Here is a 19,928-nt window from a genome sequence, read left to right on the forward strand (position 1 = left end):
TGTGTGTGTGTGTGTGTGCACTCTCTTGAGAGAAGCATGCTTTTTTGTTTGCTTGCTTGCTTGCTTTTGCATCAGGAATGTCATCTAAAAGGTTTCTCTATGCTTTCTCTGTTTTCTAAGGACTAAAATGTTGATAATTGACGTGATCCGGAATCAACCAGGGAACACGTTGATGGAGATCTTAGAGACGCCAGCAACTGCACAACAGGTAATTTGGTCTTTGAGTAGAGAATGGCATGTACAGGGGCCGGGTGGTAGCACACCTAGTTGAGTGTACATGTTACAGTGTGCAAGGACCCAAGTTCGAGCCCCCAGTTTCCACCTTCAGGAGTAAAGCTTTGCAAGTGGTGAAGCAGTGTTATAGGTATTTCTCTCTCTCTCTCTCTCTCTCTCTCTCTCTCTCTCTCTCTCTCTCTCTCCTCTGTCACCCCCTTCCCTCTTGATTTCTGGCTGTCTGTATCCAATAAATAAAGATATATATTTTTTTAAAACCCTGGTTTTAAAAAAGTAAGTCCTTAAAAAGAAAGAGAGAACAGCATTTACAGCAGATGTTATTTTCTTAGTAGCCCTCAATGCCAAATGGTTAGTGTTACCAGAAAAGCTGTGTGTGCCGTGGTTTGAAAGGGAAGTGTGTTCTCTCTTCCTCTGGTCAGTGGAGCCACGTTTAAAGCGCGTACAGAGTATTGAGAGGAATGAAAGAATGAGCATCAAAGTGTTTCTGCTGAGTGCAGTGGAATCCTACAGGAGGCAGATGCCTCTGGGTCTTACAAGCCCCAGAATGTTCATCATAAACTTTTATCACACAGTGAACTGGCAGCTCAGTCAGGGGAGGAGAATTCTTACCCACAGGATGCAAGGGGGGAAATGCCTTTCAGAGTTCACGTATTTTCTAACTTGAAGAAATGAAAAAGTATCTCCCACAAAAGCACCATTTACCAACTTCTCTGGGAGCAAACATTTGAGCCCATTGAATTAGAACATCATCATCTCCCCACAGACAGCCTGGTGTAAGTAACCCGAGTTATGTTGTGTGTTGAGTTTTTAATCAACACCTTTTTCTTAAAAGAGTTGATTAGTTGTTATTTTTATTACCTACTGATTTCTTGGATAGAGACCGTCAGAAATTAAGAGGGAAGGGGGAAATAGAGAAGAGACACCTGCAGCCCTGTGACACCGCTCATAAAACTGTCCCCCTGCAGTTGGGAACTGGGGGCTTGAACTCAGGTCCTTGTGCACTGTAACGTGTGCTCAACCAGCTGTTGAGAAACACCTAGCCAGCCCCAAGATTTTATTTATTTATTAATGAGAAAGATAGAAGGAGAGAGAGAGAGAACAAGACATCATCCTGGCACATGTGTTGCCAGGGATTAAACATGGGACTTGCTGCTTGAGAGTCCAATCTTTGATCCACTGTGCCATCTCCTGGACCACAGTCAGCATCTTTTAAAATGCATTTTTTTTCCAGTAAGGATTTTATTTTTGACTAGACCATTACTCAGCTCTCAGATCTGGCTATTGGTGGTGCCATCTTACCAAATGAAAGTCCTGTGTGCTACCACTTGCCTGCCTTCCTAACCCTACGATGCATTCTTCCTTCCTGACTTTTTTCCTTCCTTCCTTCCTTTTTTCCTTCAACCCCTGGCCTTAATCCCCACCATAAGACAGAGAAAAACTGTGGTCAAATAAAATTATATGAAATAAAAATTTTTAAGCTCACATGTCACAGTGTACAAGGACCCGGATTCACGCCCCTGGTCCCCACCTGCAGGGGGAAAGCTTCACAAGTGGTGAGGCAGGGCTGCAGGCATCTCTGTCTCTCTCCCTCTCTATCAACCCCTTCCCTCTCAGTTTCCTTCTGTCTCTAATAAAATATATTTTTTTTAATCTGTGTTCTTCAGGAGTCGGGCAGTAAGTAGCACAGCGGGTTAAGCGCACATGGCGCAAAGCACAAGGACCGGCATAAGGATCCCGGTTCGAGCCCCCGGCTCCCCACCTGCGGGAGTTGCTTCACAGGCAGTGAAGCAGGTCTGCAGGTGTCTGTCTTTCTCTCCCCCTCTCTGTCTTCCCCTCCTCTCTCCATTTCTCTCTGTCCTATCCAATAATGACAACATCAACAACAATAAAAAAAAACAAAAAGGGCAACAAAAAGGAAATAAATAAGTAAATATTTTTTAAAAATCTGTGTTCTCTTAGGTTCATGCTCGGCAGGTAGTTGCTGGCTGTCTAAGAATAACTTCTGTATTTTATTTTTTATTTATTTATTTTATTTATTTATTTATTCCCTTTTGTTGCCCTTGTTGTTTTATTGTTGTAGTTATTATTGTTGTTGTCGTCGGCATGCCAGTAAAGGGGAAACTGCTATGTGTTGATTTCCTGCGTGGGATTCTTTCAATTATTAGACCTGGAGCAGCCAGACCCACTGAGCATTCACGTCAGCTTTGTTTGTGGAGAGTCACAGGCCATGAAGGCCATCACAGATCTTTGCTCTAAAATACAGAAGTTGGGAGTCGGGCTGTAGCGCAGCGGGTTAAGCGCAGGTGGCGCCAAGCACAAGAACAGGCATAAGGATCTCGGTTCGAACCCCGGCTCCCCACCTGCAGGGGAGTCGCTTCACAGGCGGTGAAGCAGGTCTGCAGGTGTCTGTCTTTCTCTCCCCCTCTCTGTCTTCCCCTCCTCTCTCCATTTCTCTCTGTCCTAAGGTACTAAGGTACTTAAGGTACTTAAGGTACTCTGTTACTAAGGTACTTTGTCACCTTGGCAATAAAATCACTATTTAGAATTTCTCAGGTTAGACTTGCCCACTACCGCTATATCTCTCCAAAGGAATAAAGATGAACGTTTGGACTGGGCTCGGTGAACTGCACCACAGCAAAAGATTTGGAGGAAGGAGGATGCAGGGCTGGGGGTCGTGGGGCCTCGGAGCGTGAGGGCGGGAAAGGCCCTAACTGGGGGTGAGAGTGTTCTGCAGACAACTGTCATGGGGAGATGCGACACCTGTACTGAACACCCTTAACCCTCCAGTAAAATAACATTTAAAAGAAAAGGCGTGAGGAAGGCGGGGCTAGACAGCATCATGGTGAGGCAAAGAGACTCTCATGCCTGAGTTTCCAAAGTCCCAGGTTCAGTCCCCCGCACCATCATAAGCCAGAGCTGAGCAGTGCTCTGGTAAAAAAAGAAAGAGACAAAGAACAAGAAAAAGGAAAGAAAGAAAGAAAGAAAGAAAGAAAGAAAGAAAGAAAGAAAGAAAGAAAGGAAGAAAGAAAGAGAGGGAGGAAGGAAGGAAGGAAGGAAGGAAGGAAGGAAGGAAGGAAGGAAGGAAGAAAAAGAAAAGGGTGATGTCTTTCTCAAAACCGTACTTGAAAACCCAGGAAGAGCAGACTGTGTCCCCGGACCTTGACTGCAGGCCCTCTTCTGTTTAGACGTTAACTTGCAGCTTGCAGCGTCTGAATATGGGAGATGAGGGGAACAGAGGGGGAGTCAGCGTGTTCATCTTCCCTTTCCAGGAACTTGATCACTCCAACGACATGGCGAGCCGCGCTGCCCTGGACTCCAGGACTCCTGAGGAGGCCAAGAACAGCCAGTCGGCAGCAGACACACAGCTGCCCCTGGAGCAAAAGAAAAGGAAGATCCAGAGGAATCTGCGGGCGCTGGAACAGTCCGGACATGTGTCCTCCAAAAATAAATACCAAGACATTCTCAACGAGATTTCCAAGGTCGCTGGAAAGAGTTTTCTTTCTTTTACATTTAGTAGTGATTTGTTCATCGTGGAGTACGTGCTAAGCAGCCTTTTTGTTTGTTTGTTTTTAACCAGAACACTCCTCAGCTCTGGCTTATAGTGGTGCTGGGGGTTGAGGGTTTTTTTTAATTATTTTTATTTACCTATTATTGGATAGAGACAGAGAGGAAGAATTAAGAGGGAAGGGGAGATAGGGAAGGAAAAAGACAAGAGAGACACCTGCAGCCCTGCTTCACCACTCATAAAGCTTTCCCCCTGCAGGTGGGGACCAGGGGTTTGAACCTGGGTCCTTGTGCGCTGTGATGCGTGCGCTTAACCAGGTGCTCCACAGCCACTGCCTGCTGGGGATTGAACCTGGGACTTTGGGGCCATAGGCATGAGAGTCTCTTTGAGTAATCATGCTATCTACCCTGCCTAATACCTACCTGCTTTTCAAATGACGCTTTCAGGACCAGCAAGATAGTTCAGCTTGGGTGGGGGAGGAGAAAGCATAATACACAGAGACTCTCATGCCTGAGGCTCCACAGTCCCAGGTTTAGTCAGTTCCCTGCACCACCATCAGCCGGAGCTGAGCAGTGTTCTGGTGTTTCTCTCTGTGTCTTTAAAAAAATTAGGGGGAGTCGGGCAGTAGCGCAGCAGGTTAAGCACACGTGGCCCAAAGCACAAGGACCGGCATAAGGATCCTTGTCCGAGCCCCTGGCTCCCCACAGGTGGTGAAGCAGGTCTGCAGGTGTCTGTCTTTCTCTCCCCCGTCTCTGTCTTCCCCTCCTCTCTCCATTTCTCTCTGTCCTATCCAACAATGACAGCATCAATAATAACAACAATAATAACCACAACAATAAAACAAGGCAACAAAAAGGGAATAAATAAACAAATAAATAATTAGGATAGCTCCCCACCTGCAGGGGGAAAGCTTCACAAGTGGTTAAGTAGGGCTGCAGGTGTCTCTCTGTCTCCCTCTCTATCTTTCCCTCCCCTCTCAATTTCTCTCGGTCTCTATCCAATAATAAATCACTTAATTAACTAATTAATTAATTAGGATAGTTTAGCTGGATAGTGTGCTTGCTTTGCTGTGCTTGCAACCAAGTTTCAACCACAGTGGGGGGAGGCAGTGGGGAGGCAGCTTCAGAGCCAGGTATCTCCTCCCCATCCCACCTATCCCTGTCTGTCTAAAGAGGGCACTGGAGCAGGGGACCCTCCGTGAGAACAAAGGCAGAGAGTAATAAAAGCAGACATGGCCATTTGAAGAGCAGTAGCTTGTATGAGGTCAGCTAGCCTCATTGTTCTTTGAGCCTGTAACTGAAGTAACTAGTCAACTTTATGCCCCTGAGTTGTTTGTTTTTTTCCCCCTCTCAGCCACTTAGCCTATATGTAGTTCTAGCGTCAATGGTCAGTTTCAGTTTTTATTATCCAAAATCTTGACACTTGGGAAGCTTCCTGAGTAAAAGATCTCAAATTAGTGCAAGGAAAACCCACAGGAAGTGACTGGGATCTGTTTGCAGAGGATAAGGAGGCCTGTTTCAGGGCTAAGAGAACATTTCCAAGTAAAAGAAGTCTAGAGGTAAATGGCAGTTTTAAATGATTAGGAAAGAAAATTTTTTGAATTTTCTTAACTTGGAGGAGGAAAACTCACCCAGTTTCATTCTTCCATGGAACGTTCTGGTCAGTTCTGACTGGCTTGGGTTCTTTTGTTTGTTTTTTTTTTTTCCCCTTCCTAGCCTGAGTCAGTCTGGGAAAGAGGTGTTTATTCTTATAGCTCTGGGTGGAAAATATTTCTCTTTAGGAATATGTGGTAGAGAAATGTATGCTTCTGCCTTAGTAAACAGGAGACTCTCTTGAAAGCGTCTCTGAAAAGAGTCCAATTAAGAGTAATTTTTATTGAAGAAAGATCTGTCCATCATTGAATTTCTGGAGAAATCATTTTTAATTTGACCACAAAGGAAGAATATTGAATGGTCACCATTTTCTTAGAGTAACAGACTCTCTTTTTTTCTTTTCATTTTTTTTTAACAGACTGGTTTATTACTGAGACCCAGGACTTGTTGCTGATCATTGTTGTTATTATTATTGTTGTTGTTGTTGGATAGGACAGAAAGAATGGAGAGAGGAGGGGAAGACAGAGAGGGAGAGAGAAACAGACACCTGCAGACCTGCTTCACTGCCTGTGAAGCGACTCCCCTGCAGGTGGGGAGCCGGGGACTCGAACTGGGATCCTTACGCCGGTCCTTATGCTTTGCGCCACCTGCGCTTAACCCACTGTACTACCGCCCGACCCCCTAGAGTGAAAGACTTTCATAACCTAACAATTGAAGTTAAAACAAACATGCAGTTCTGGGGAGGAAGCTTACCATGCAGAGCTGAGGACCCTATGCCTGAGACCACATACCCCCCCCCCCCGCACTGGCCTGCCTATCTCTCTCTCTCTCTCTCTCTCAGAAAAAAAAAAAAAAGACTTGATAAGGTTAAAGAAAGCACAGTTCTCTTATGGTGGAACCAGCTTAGACACACTCATGTTCTAGTAATCCTATTTGAATCCAAGTGGCCATCAATGTGTGGAGTCTTTTCATTCAGTCTTGAGAGTCAGTTGTTATTTTTGCTAACCTTAAGAACTATTTCCCAGTGGTCTGGGAGGTGGCGCAGTGGATAAAGCATCGGACTCTCAAGTGTGAGGTCCTGAGTTCAATCCCCAGCAGCACATGTACCAGGGTGATGCCTGGTACTTTCTCTCTCCTCCTGTGTTTCTCATTAATAAATAAATAAAATATTTTTTTTTAAAAATAACTATTTTCCAGATTTAAAAACAAAAAATACATGCACCTTTTTAATTTAAAATATTCTTCACAGTGAAGTGTTTGAAATATTCTGAAGAAATGTCTGTCCCTACTAAGTCCTCCTTGTACCCCATCTTTTGGGATGGACACCCAGGCCACTGTGCTAAGAAGGCAACAATATGCCCCCCTTGTATATTTTATTTAATTTATTGGATAGAGACAGAGAAATTGAGAGAGAAGGGAGAGATAGAGAGGGAACAAGAGGAGGAGAGACACCTACAGCCCTGCTTTACTGCTCACGAAGCTTTCCTCCTGCAGGTGGGAATCAGGGGCTCGAACCTGGGTCCTTTTGCTCATGGCTACATGTGCACTTAACCAGGTCCACCACCACCCAGCCCTTGTCCCCCCAAAAAACATGATCTAGCCTTAATTTTAATTTTATGCCTATTCTAAAATTATGCCTTTGCTCTGCCAACAAGAAAATTAAAAGCCACTCTCTTAAACATCGGCATGTTCTAGTTCTGAAGTAAGATAGTTTGACTCTGAGACTCAAACAATGTAACTGAGCTCACAGCAGGCACAGACTGTGAGTTAATAATATTCGGTGTTATTTCTTGCCTAACATTGGCAGCATCAGAAAGAGGAATTCAAGGTGAGGCTCCTATCACAATCTTCACTTGTTGTCTCAGGATATTCGAAATCAGAGGATTCATCGAAAGCTTCGAAAAGCAGAGCTGGCGAAACTCCAGCAGACCCTCGATGCACTCAACCAGAAGGCGGCGTTTTATGAGGAGCAGATCAGTTATTACGACACCTATATAAAAACCTGTGTGGACAACTTAAAAAGAAGGTAAGCTTAACCCACTGCGCTACCGCCCAACTCCCAGAAAAGGTCAGCTGAAACCGTGTCTGGTTTGTAATACCATGACTTCTGTTAAGTTGTTTACTATCTTCTATTGTCGAGATTGTAGCAAACTTTTGTATAACAAAAAAACTAGAGTTTTAATTTTTACTATTTGCCACTGTGAACTAAGTCAGGGGTGCATTCGGAAACCCTTAGTTCTCCATCATCAGTGGAGCTAAAGGAACGGCCAACCTCTTGTCTTTCTAAGCAGCAATTCTGCACTTGGGAGACACTCTTGTTATTCGTTCTGTATTTTTTAGTCAACGATGTTCTCAAAGTACTACAAAAGTGAAAAAAAAAAAAAGTATTACAAAAGTGAAAACTATTGTCTGCCAGTCCCTGTTCAGGGCGCCATTATGCCGGACTAGCTTTGCCGGCGGGAGGCAGATGACCAGAGACTCATGGCTGAGCTGTACGCAGTATCTCTTTATTCATGTGGAATGCAGCACAATCTAAGCCAAGATAAACTATATATAATCACAATCCTGTCCTTATATATATATTCGCCAAGTAGGGTGGAAACAGGATGTGACGTAGGAGGGTAGAGCAAAAAGTGACTGGTGCAAATCAGGGTGACTACGAGAGGGGGCGGAGCAAAAAGACATCATGAGTGAGAAAAAAAGAACCAAGAATCTGTTCATATCTGGTTTATATTTTTGACATACTGGTATCAGTTCAGTTTAATGATGCCTTGTAATGTAAAACATCTTTGTTTTGGAGGCAGACTGATAATGCAATCTATTTAACTCATAGTGTATCATGTTTCTGTTGTGTGATGATGAATATTTTTATTACTTAAAAGACCATGCTGAAGACATCAAATAAGCAATATAATATTCCAAGCCCCTAGTGAACTTTTAATATCTTTATTACATAGTTTGTAAGCAATCACTCAATCTGGGCTTGATCATTTTTAGTATGGGAATTCACTACCGCCCAGTGTATTGTATTTGTTTTAGCATTGACTGGCTACTTAGATGTTATATCAATGCTGGTAGTTCAGTTTCTATTTTTTTGTCAGAGAAAATAAAAAAAATTAAAAAAATAATAAATTAAATAAAAAAAAAGACATCCTGAACCAGTGGGGATTAAACCAGTGCCCTGCAGGCAGGGTAGTGCTTAATTAACAGTGGTTATGTAAATAGAAGACAGTGTTAAGCAGGGGGGATTAAACCAATGAAACAGAAGGGGTTTTAGAAGCAGACCAACAATTGTCCTTGGAACATTCTGTTCTTTTTTCTCAAGATTGTTTTGACAATTCTAGGTCTTTTCTGGTTCCAGATAAACATTTGTAGCATTTGTTCTTTTCTCCCTAAAAATGTGCTTGGGATCTCGATGGGGATAGCATTAAATGTGTAGATGGCTCTGGGTAGTATACTTCTTAACAACCTCTGGGTCAAAGAGGAAATCAAGGAAGAAATCAAAATGTTTCGAGACTTCAATGAAAATGAAGACACAAGCTATCAAAATATTTGGGACACAGCTAAGGCAGTCCTGAGAGGGAAGTTCATAGCTGTATAAGCACACATTAGGAAACAAGAAAAAGCACAAATAAACAGCCTGATTGCACATCTTAAAGACCTAGAAGAACAACAACAAAGGAGCCCTAAAGCCACCAGAAGGACAGAAATCACTAAAGTTAGGGCAGAAATCAATAACATTGAGAATAAGAAAACCATACAAAAGATCAGTGAAAGTAAATGTTGGTTCTTCAAAAGAGTGAACAAAATCAACAAACCTTTAGCCAGACTCACAAAACAAAAAAGGGAGAAGACCCAAATAAATCGGATACTAAATGAAAGAGGAGATATCACAGCAGACACCGCAGAAATTCAACATATCATGCGAGGCTTCTATGAACAACTGTATGCCGCCCAGCTAGAGCACCTTCTTTCTCTCCTTCCCTCTCCCTCCACCTACCCTCCATTTCTCCTCTTCTTTCAATTTCTCTTTGCACTATCAAGTAAAAAAGGGGCCAGGCTGTGGCGCACGTGGTTACCCACGCTCATTCCAGTGCACAAGAACCCCGGTTCAGGGTCAACCCCCCACCCCGTCCCCACCTGCAGGGGGAAAGCTTCCCGAGTGGTGAAGCAGGGCTGCAGGTGTCTCTCTGTCTCTCTCCCTCTCTGTCTCCCCCTCCTCCCTTCTCAGTTTCTCTCTGTATCTATCCAATAATAAATGAATAAAAAGATTTTAAGGAAGTCAGGCGGTAGTGCAACAGGTTAAGCGCACGTGGTGCAAAGCGCAGGGACTGGTGTAGGGATCCCGGTTCAAGCCCCCTGCTCCCCACCTGCAGGGGAGTCGCTTCACAGGCGGTGAAGCAGGTCTGCAGGTGTGTGTCTTTCTCTCCCCCTCTCTGTCTTCCCCTCCTCTCTCCATTTCTCTCTGTCCTACCTAACAACGATGACATCAATAACAACAATAATAACTACAGCAACCATAAAAAAACAACAAGGACAACAAAAGGGAAAACAAATAAATATTAACATATATATTTTTAAAAAGAAAAAAAACAATTACTACCTGGAGTAATGAATTCATAGTGCAGACAACGATGACCCTTGTGGCAAAGAAAGAAAGAAGGAAAGAAAGGAAGAAAGGAAGGAAGAGAGAGAGAGAGAAAATAAGTAAATGAATAAAACATCTCTTTTTCCCTTGATGAGCTCGGTGGGTCGCGAGGCTTTACTGCAGAGGGAGACTGTCGCCTGGATTCAGAAACCCGGCACGAGCTGGAAGGGGCCCCAGGGTGGTGCCGGCAACACCCGCGTTTGCCATCATGGTGACGGAAGGTCTGTCTTCATTTCTTTTGCTAGAAATGCTCGGAGATCCATTAAACTGGACGGCAAAGAAGAGCCCAAAGGAGCCAAGCGAGCCAAGACCGTGAGGTACACGGCGTCCAAGCTGCACGAGAAGGGCGTCCTGCTGGGGATCGAGGAGCTGCAGGCGAGCCAGTGAGTGCGGTGGTCTGCACCGGTCACCCACCAGACTCACATTCCCGCCAGCTCCTGGGGCCTCCCCATGCGGCCACTTGGCCCGTCCAAGCTCACCCTTGGCTGCAGATGATGGGAAATACCTGCACTGGGGGCCGGGCGGTGGCAAGCCCCGTTGAGCACACATAGCACTAAGCCCAAGGACCTGTGCAAGGATCAGGGTTCAATCTCCCTCTCCCCACCTGCAGGGGGAAGCTTCACAAGCAGTGAACACAGTGAACAGGGCTGCAGGTGTCTCTCTTTCTCCCTCTCTCCCCCTCCTCAATTTCCCTCCTATCCAGTAAAATGAAAAAAAAAAAGGCCACCAGGAGCAGTGGATTTGTAGTGCAAGGCACTGAGCCCCAGAGATAAAACCCTGCAGGAAAAAAATTTTTTTTAAAAAAAGGAAAATACCTGCACTGTAATTTCTGCTCTTGCCATCCAGCCATCAGCGTCCGGTGCCGAGGACTTATGAAGTGCTGGCTGAGGGGCCATGCCGGTCCCAGTTCGGGGCACCAGATGCCGGCTAGCTTCGCGGGCGGGAGAGAGACGACCAGGGACTCATGGCTGAGCTGAGAACGCAGTTCAATCTTTATTGACGAGCGGGGAAGCAGTTCGATCTAGCTATCTCTAATCACAATCCTGTCCTATATATGTCTCCTGAGGCAGAAGTGTCAGGTCAGAAGAGGATGTACATAGGATAGGGGGTGGGGAGAAGGAAAACGCGCGTGAACCAATGGGGATTAAACCAATTCGAACAAAACATTGATGATGTAAATAGACCACAAAGTCAAGCAATGGCACAGAAGGGGTCTTAGAATCAGAATTTAAAAGCAGACCAACAGGGCCAGGCATTTTTTAAAAATATTTATTTACTTATTCCCTTTTGTTGCCCTTGTTGTTTTATTGTTGTAGTTATTATTGTTGTTGTCGTTGTTGTTGGATAGGACAGAGAGGAATGGAGAGAGGAGGGGAAGACAGAGAGGGGAGAGAGAAAGACAGACACCTGCAGACCTGCTTCACCGCCTGTGAAGCGACTCCCCTGCAGGTGGGGAGCCGGGGTTCGAACCGGGATCCTTACGCCGGTCCTTGCGCTTTGGGCCACGTGCACTTAACCCGCTGTGCTGCCGCCAGACTCCCGCGTGTTTTAAAGGCCCTGTGAGCCCTGGGACACATTAAAACCTTGTTCTTTGTCTGTTACCACCTAAAATTCTCAGCTGCTCTGACAGAAGCGTGAGGAGTTTGACTTTCTTGTTTTGTGGCTGTTTCCACGTGTTCTGTTCTCTTCAAAAGCAAAATTCACATCTTGTATTTCTTTTCTTTTTCTTTTTTTTAATTATCTTTATTTATTTATTGGATCAACACAACCAGAAACTGAGAGGGAAGTGTGTAATAGAGAGGGAGAGAGACAGAGACACCTTGCAGCCCTGCTTCACCACTCGTGAAGCTTTTCCCCTCCAGGTGGGGATTGGGGCTCGAACCTGGGTCCTTGCGCACTGTAACATGTGCGCTCAACCAGATGTGCCACCACCCGGCCCCTCTTTTCTTTTTCTTTCTTTCTTTCTTTCCTTCTTTCTTTCTCTCTTTTCCAGAGCAGTAAGTAGCTCTGGTTTATGGTGGGTAGAGGGATTGAACCTGGGACTTTGGAGCCTAAGAAATGAGAGTCTCTTTGTATAACCACTATGCTATCTACCCCCACCCCACATCTTGTATTTCCCTGTAATGAAGACCTTCTGTGCTCAGTGCAATACAGATCACAACATCAAGCCCTCCAACTTAGTTTTGGTGGGGGGTGTGGTGGGAGTGGGGTGAGAGGAGAAGTGGAGCTTGTCAGTGACTTCCTTAGGATTTCCCCCAGGAGACTCCTTGAGAATGGAAGTCAGGGTTTCACTAATGGGTTTCAGCTAGACATGTCGCTCTAGGGTCGTACGTGCGTGATCAAGCATCCCTTTCTTTGCCAGGTTTAAAAACGTCACATTTGATATCATTTCTACGGAAGACGTGGGAATCTTCGACATCAGGTCCAAATTCCTGGCTGTCGAGATGGAAAAAGTACAAGTCAACATTCAGGTGAGTAAGCATTTCTGCGGCTGTTGGTGAGCTGCGCTGCAAGGCTTGTATGTGGCTCTCCTGGCTTGAAGTCTTTATAACAAAAATGAATTTTCTGGGGTTGGGTGGTGGCGCACCTGGTTGAGCGCACAAGTTACAATGTGCAGGGACCCTGAATCAACGCCCTGGTCCCCACCTGCAGGGGGAAAGCTTTGCGAGTGGTGAGGCAGGGCTGCAGGTGTCTCTCTCTGTCTCTCTCCCTCTCTACCTCCCCCTTCCTTCTCCATTTCTGGCTGTCTCTATCCACTAAGTAAAGATATTTTTAAAGAAATAAATCTTTAAAATTTTTATTAGTGATTGTAAAATGATTAGCAAGATTGTAAGGTAATAAGGGTACAGTCCCACACAGCTCCCACTACCAGAGTCCCGTGTCCCATCCCCTCCATTAGAAGCTTCTTGATCCCTCTGGGAGTCTGGACCAGAATTCTTTATGGGGAGCAGAAGGTGGGAGTTCTGGCTTCTGTCATTGCTTCTCTGCTGGACATGGATGTTGGCAGGTGGACCCACACCCCCAGCCTGTGTCTGTCTGTCCCTAGTGGGGCAGGGCTCTGGGGAGGGGAGGCTCCAGGACACATGGTGAGGGCGTCTGCCCAGGGAGGTCAGGATGGCATCATAGTAGCAACTGTAATTTGGTGGCTAAAAGGTGGTAAGATGTAAGCAGGACAAATAGTTTAATAAACAGGAACCCAAAGGTAGGAGTAGAGCAGATCAAACTAGGGGTCTTTATCTGAGAAGAAACTAGGAAGTCTAAAAAAAAAAAGAAAAGAAATTTAATGGAAGGAACACGCCATGTTGCTGGGTCAGGCAACAGCAAATGGTGGGACTCAACAAAATCTGGTCTTCTCAGCCTCACCAGTGTCCCAGGACTTCCCTCCCCAGAGCCCTGCCCCACTAGGGACAGACAGACACAGGCTGGGGGTGTGGATCCACCTGCCAACACCCATGTCCAATGGAGAAGCAGTGACAGAAGCCAGAACTCCCACCTTCTGCTCCCCATTAAGAATTTGGGTCCAGACTCCCAGAGGGATAGAGAACAGGGAAGCTTCCAATGGAGGGGCTGGGACACGGAACTCTGGTGGTGGGAGCTGTGTGGGATTGTGCCCCTGTGGTCTACAGTCTTGCTCAGCATTATTAAATCACTAACAATAACAATAATAAATCTGGTCTTCTACTCACAATTGTAGTCATGTTTCTCTGCTCACCCATCTAGGGAGGAATTCCCTCACACACACTGATTTTCTTTCTTTTATGTTTAAATATTTATTTATTCCCTTTTGTTGCTTTATTGTTGTTATTATTGATGTCGTTGTTGGGTAGGACAGAGAGAAATGGAGAGAGGAGGGGAAGACAGAGAGGGGGAGAGAAAGACAGACACCTGCAGACCTGCTTCGCCACCTGTGAAGTGACCCCCCTGCAGGTGGGGAGCCAGGGGCTCAAACCGGGATCCTAACGCCGGTCCTCGTGCTTTGCTCCACGTGCGCTTAACCCGCTGCGCTACCGCCCGACTCCCCACACACTCATTTTTCTGTAGTTCTTCCCTTTCCCTTGCTCACACCCTCCTTCCTCATCCTAACATGTTAAATCCTCACCGTCATCGCAGACGTCACATTTTAGGTGTCCCTGGTTGATGGGATCTTACCATGAGCAAGGACTTGGCTTAAGCTCCATCATCCCCACCTACAGGGGGAGGGGAAGCTTCAGGAGTGATCACAGGGCGCTCCAGATGTCTCTCTCTCTTTCTCTCTCTCTCTCTACCCCTTCCCTTTCAATTCTCTCTTTCTCTATCCAAAAGTAAATAAATAAATATTTTCCTCTCCAAGAGAATAAGCAAACTGCATCACTGATGAAACCTTTCAGTCCCCTGTGGAATTCCTGTCACTGAAGTGTGTCCACATACCGCGGGGGGAAGTGGGGACGTGGGGGAGTCTGGCAGGAGCCAGGCGTGACTCTAACATCTGCACAGGATGGAAAGCATCACCATTCTTGAGAGCCAAGGAGTTTTCAGAGCCAAAAACAAGAAAACGAGACATATCCATTCAGACCAGTTCAGAAAGGATACCTTCTTTTGAGAAAGGCCTCTGTCCTGGGTTGTTGTGAAACGCTACTGCTTATGGGCAGTGTAATCTGACTATTAATTTTAGCAGAAGAGCTTGTCTGCTTTGTTCTTTACGGTGAGTAAGGAATCCAGGGGGCTGGTTGGTGGCGCACCTGGTTAAGCACACATATTACCAAGAGCAAAGACCCGGGTTGGAGACCCCGAGCCCCACCTGTAGGGAGAAAGCTTCATGAGTGAAGCAGGGCTACAGGGTCCTCTCTCTTTCTCTCTATCCCTTCCTCCCCTTTCAGTTTCTCTCTGTCCTACCCAGTAAAACGAAAAACATGGAGGGTGGCTGCCAGGAAATGGTGGACCACCAAGCCCTAGTGATAACCCTGGAGGAAAAAAAAAAAAAAAAGCAGATTCTTGGGCCCCACCCCAGAACTGCAAAATTAGAAATTCCTGGGGGTGGCGCCCAGCACAACTCTGTGTTTTGAACCAGCTGGGTCTGGTGGACATTCACGTTTGAGAATCCCTGTGTTGCTCACTGGTCCAGCTGTAATCTTGTTTCGGTCAGCCAATTCACGCACACGAGACATGTCAGATTGGAGATGTGACGCGGCTCCTTGTCCTTGCAGGATCTGCTGCAGATGCAGTATGAAGGCGTAGCTGTCATGAAAATGTTTGATAAGGTGAAGGTGAACGTCAACCTTCTCATATACCTGCTGAATAAGAAGTTCTATGGCAAGTGACATGCCTGCCTGCCTGCCTGCCAGCAGGTCACTGCTTCGTGGATTCTGTATAACTTGGATTGGGAAAAAAAAAAATGAATTGGTTTAGTATTTTTGTTTTGAAACATGATTGAAATCACTGCTTATAAATGTGTAATTTTTTTTTAAGACCAAAACTTTTCCGACGAATGTACCCACGTGCCTTTTAGAGAATGTGACGCTAGGGCAGAATGACACCCAAAATGAATTCATCTAGACGCTTCTCCAGACTGTGGGATAGGGACTCTGATTCAGAACTCTGGACATCCCGTGATCTGTGTTGCTATAGGGAGAAAATAAATCTAGCTGCCGAGGGACGCATATGCAAAGCTATTTTCCTATAAGAAATTGTAAATGTCCCATTTGAATCATGTAATTCTTCATAGATTTTTTTTTAATTTTTAATCTGTGGAGAAATGGAAACCTAATTATTTGTAATGAATTATTTAGACAGAAACTTTGTTCTAAGCCCTCGTCTTAGAGTTAGCCATTTTGAAGAGAACTTTTGTGCAATTCAAATGAACTTTTTATAAGTAATCGAAAGTGACCATACAATAACACTTCCTGTGTAGAAGTCTGTATTTGATGTGATCAGTCCTGCTAAAAGGAGTGCACTACTGCCTCACGGTGAAGACTCTTGTGCCCAGGGCCTTCAGCAACTGAGCAGCAACGTGGATCTGACTAGCACAGCCCCGCCTCCGCTCCGTGCAGTGTATTTGAACACTTCAGCTGTGCCTCTAGATTATTTTTTTGTAATGCAATAAAATCAGTATTTAGGTGGTTTTAAAATGTATTCTTTGAAAAAAATTGTCTGATGTAAAATAAATGTTCCTTAATTACATTAGTTTGGCTTTTTAGTTGTCTTAACTAAGATTCACTACATTTAGTGGCTAAAGGAAGATTCTCAAGGGTAAATAGCATAATGAGGAGCAAAGAGACTCTCATGCCTGAGGCTCCAAAGTTCTGGTTTAATTCCCTGCACCAACCATCAGCCAGAGCTGAGCAGTGCTCTTGATTGTTTTTTTTTTAAGAAGGTTCTCAATAGAGCTTGTCGAGTAAGAAAAGACATAACACACCTATTTATAACACGCCTATACCTTTACTTCTGAGGGAGCAGCTGAAAACTCTGCAGTGATAACAAGACAAGTTGGTTTTGTTTTGTTTTCTCAAACTCAGCAGTTCACAGGCAACTAAGCAAGCCCACAAGGTTGCCTCGACACCTAGGCTGGTCTGTTGGCCCCAACTTCAGATGCACAGGACAGGGCTTGGGGTGGAGTGCAGGGAGAGCCAAGGTCAGCCTTCGAAGTTTCCTGTGTCTGCTTGTATCCGATCAGCCAAAACTCAGCCACATGGCTACATCTAGCTTCAAGAGACACTGGGGAATATGGTTCATCACTTACTTGGCAGCTATGGACTCCATTAAAACCCTGGAGGAGGGGCTGGGTGGCGGTGCATTTGAGTGAGCACACACGGTACCATGTGCAAGGACCCAGGTTCAAGTCCTCTGTCCCCACCTGCAGAGGGGCAAGCTTCACAAGCAGTGAAGCAGTGTTAGCAAGTCTCTCTCTCTCTCTCTCTCTCTCTTTCTCCCCTTTCTCTCTCTACCCCCTTTCTCTCCTATCTAACAATATATTTTAAAAATTTTTAAATTAGGAAGTCAGGCGCAGCGGGTTAAGCGCACATGGCACGAAGCACAAGGACTGGCAAAAGGATCCCAGTTTGAGCCCCCGGCTCCCCACCTGCAGGCAATGAAGCAGGTCTGCAGATGTCTGTCTTTCTCTCCCTCTTTCTGTCTTCCCCTCCTCTCTCCATTTCTCTCTGTCCTATGCAACAACAACAATATCAGTGGCAACAATAACAATAATGACAACAACAAGGGCAACAAAATGGGGAAAAAATGACCTCCAGGAGGAGTAGATTTATAGTGCAGGCACCGAGCCCCAGCAATAACCCTGAAGGCAAAAAAAAAAATTTTAATTAAAAAATAGAGCGACAGTGGTCCGGGAAGTGGCGCAGCGGATAAAGCATTGGATGCTCAAGCATGAGGTCCTGAGTTCAATCCCAGGTAGTACATGTGCCGGAGTGATGTCTGGTTCTTTCTCTATCTTCACAAATAAATAAATAAAATCTTTTTTTTAAAAATAGAGTGGCATAGGGTTTATTAACTATTAAAAGAAAGGAAGTTATGGGACCAGGTGGTGGCAGGCCTGGTTGAGCACATATGTTGCAAAGCTCAAGGTCCTTGGTTCAAGCCCTTAGTCCCCACCTGCAGGGGGACATCTTTGCAAGTGGTGAAGCAGTGTTACAGGTGTCTCTCTCCCTCTATTACCCCCTTCTCTCTCGATTTCTGGCTGCCTCTATCCACTAAATTAAGATTTTTTTGAAAAGCTAAAAAAAAAAAAAAAAGGAAGGAAGGAAATTATGATTCCAGGTAACAGAAGAGCCATTTGCTTCTCCAGACACTCAGAAGACCGGAACTCCACCCCTCCACAAATACAGTCCTTTTTTTTTTTCTTTAAATTTTTATACTATTGGGTAGAGACAAAGAGAAACTAAGAGATAAGGGGAAGAGACAGAGAGACACCTGCAGCCCTGCTTCACCACTTGTGAAGCTTCCCCCTGCAGGTGGGGGTGAGGGGCTTGAACCCAGGACCCTGTGCACTATAGTGTGTGCACTTAACCAGGTGCATCACCATCTGGTCCCATGTGCCACTGCCTAGCCCCCAACTATATACCTGAACAGGTTTTATTTTCCACAAGGAAAATAAAAAAAACAAAAAGATCACAAAATACTGACAAAATAGGTTAGCGTATGCTTGCTTGAAGTAAATTAAGTGTAAGTGCGAAAGCTACAGAATTTGAAAAATTCAAAATTGAAAGAGCTCACGCCTTTCAGGCGACATCAGGGGACCGAGTACGTAGTGCTCTTGCTCAGTAGTCTGTGTGTGTGTTCATGAATCTGGGTACTTATTTCTAGGAAAAGAACCAAACGGGACAGTCGCTTCACCTTAGCTAGCTTGACCTGAGGAAGAGGAACAGAAGAGGACAGAGCCTTCTTTCAGAAAGACTTTTAGAGGAAATGTGTAGATGGAGCCAACTTAAGGCATGTTGGGCATTACGCCAGGTCCCCTGCATTGCTTGAGCTTGTAAATGTCTATTTACATAATCATTGCTTTGCCTGAGACCCACCCTGCCTGCAGGGCACTGGTTTATCCCACTGGTTAGAGCCTTGGCAACAGCTGCTATGGAAGCTTTCTACCTTCGAGCTCTTTTCTTTTCTCCACCCCCTCTCCTAGCCATTTCCTTTTCCAACCTGCCACTTCCATTTCAAAAGCTATAAAGGCGTTGTCTCTGATCAATAAAGGCATTGCACTGCGTTCCCGCTCAGCCTCGAGTTCCTGGTCTCTTCCCTCTCCGGCGACGGCAGCCCAGCAAAGGCAGAACAGTCAAAGCAAATTCGCTCTAACAGAGCAGCATGCGTGAATGTTGATTGCATGGATTGTTTGTGTCACGCCAATGCTCTCAAAGAAAACAATGTTTATTCTCGTCCTTGTCCCGCAAGGTGAAATTATTATTGAAGATTTTACCAACTTCTGTCTGGTTGAGATCTTTTTTTATTATTACTTTTATGATCTTTCTTTACTTATTGGATAGAGACAGCCAGAAATTGAGAGGAACGGGGAGATAGAGAGAGACCTGCAGCCCTGCTTAACCACTTAACAAAACTTTTCCCCCTGCAGGTGGGGACCAGGGGCTTGAACCTGAGACCTTGTACATTGTAACATGCACTTAAACAGGTGCACCACTGGCCAGCCCCTGGTTGAGATCTTTAAATACAAGAATTAATGAGGGAATCGGCGAAGGAGACGTGATGATGATGAAAAGGAACAAAATCAAGTCAACAGGGGCACAGTTATAGAGACTGTTATATCAAGACTTGCTCTACTTCCAGGAGACTAAACAACCAGAAGCCAGAGGACAGTTGACTCTTATAACCCTGAGCCGCTATAAAGATTTCACTTCTAGGAGGCTGGGCGGTGTCGCACCCAGTTAAACACAACATAGTATTAAGTTCAAGAATCTGTGCAAGGATCCAGGTTCGAGCTCCCGGCTCTCCACCTGCAAGGGAGAAGCTTCACAAATGGTGAAGCAGGTCTGCAGGTGTCTCTTTCTCTCCCCGTCTCTGTCTCCCCCTTCTCTCTCCATTTCTCTCTGGCACAGTAGATTTCTACTGCCAGCACCAAGCCCCAGCAATAGCGCTGAAGGCAAAAATACCATCTTCAGTCAAAAACAAAAAGCTATATTTTTTGATATTGTGTTTTTGTATTTGTTACTGGGTTTTGTGTTTTGTTGTTGTTGTTGTTGTTGTTTTGTTTTTTTAAAGAAACTTTCAGGGAAGAGAGAAGAAAAAGTTTACTGAACAAGATTGCCCTGCTGTGCAGGTAAGTCTTATAGATAAAAGCTGATCTGTGGCAACAGGTGTTTCTGGCATAGGTCCCTAGCATAGATCTCTATCTTTTAAAAAACTATGTTATTTATTAATGAGAAAGATGGGGGAGAAAGAGAGAGGAAGAACCAGATACTATTCTGGTTCACGTTCTGCTGGGGATCAAACTCCGGACCTTCTGCTTGAC

General features: G+C 45.1%; 1 protein-coding gene across 1 annotated transcript in view; it reads left to right on the forward strand.

Moving 5' to 3' along the window:
• Positions 1 to 16,135, forward strand: part of IQGAP2 (IQ motif containing GTPase activating protein 2) — a 162,097-nt gene extending 145,962 nt beyond the window's left edge. Inside the window, exons 29-34 of the mRNA XM_007518536.3 lie at positions 121 to 208; positions 3,504 to 3,713; positions 7,197 to 7,357; positions 10,225 to 10,362; positions 12,342 to 12,450; positions 15,163 to 16,135. Of these exons, the coding sequence (XP_007518598.2) occupies positions 121 to 208; positions 3,504 to 3,713; positions 7,197 to 7,357; positions 10,225 to 10,362; positions 12,342 to 12,450; positions 15,163 to 15,276 (820 nt within the window). The 3' untranslated portion in view covers positions 15,277 to 16,135. The remainder of the gene's footprint in view (positions 1 to 120; positions 209 to 3,503; positions 3,714 to 7,196; positions 7,358 to 10,224; positions 10,363 to 12,341; positions 12,451 to 15,162) is intronic.
• The last annotated feature ends 3,793 nt before the right edge of the window (positions 16,136 to 19,928 follow it).

The sequence above is a fragment of the Erinaceus europaeus genome, chromosome 11 (genome assembly GCF_950295315.1).
Source record: "Erinaceus europaeus chromosome 11, mEriEur2.1, whole genome shotgun sequence".
Taxonomy (NCBI): Eukaryota; Metazoa; Chordata; class Mammalia; order Eulipotyphla; family Erinaceidae; genus Erinaceus; species Erinaceus europaeus.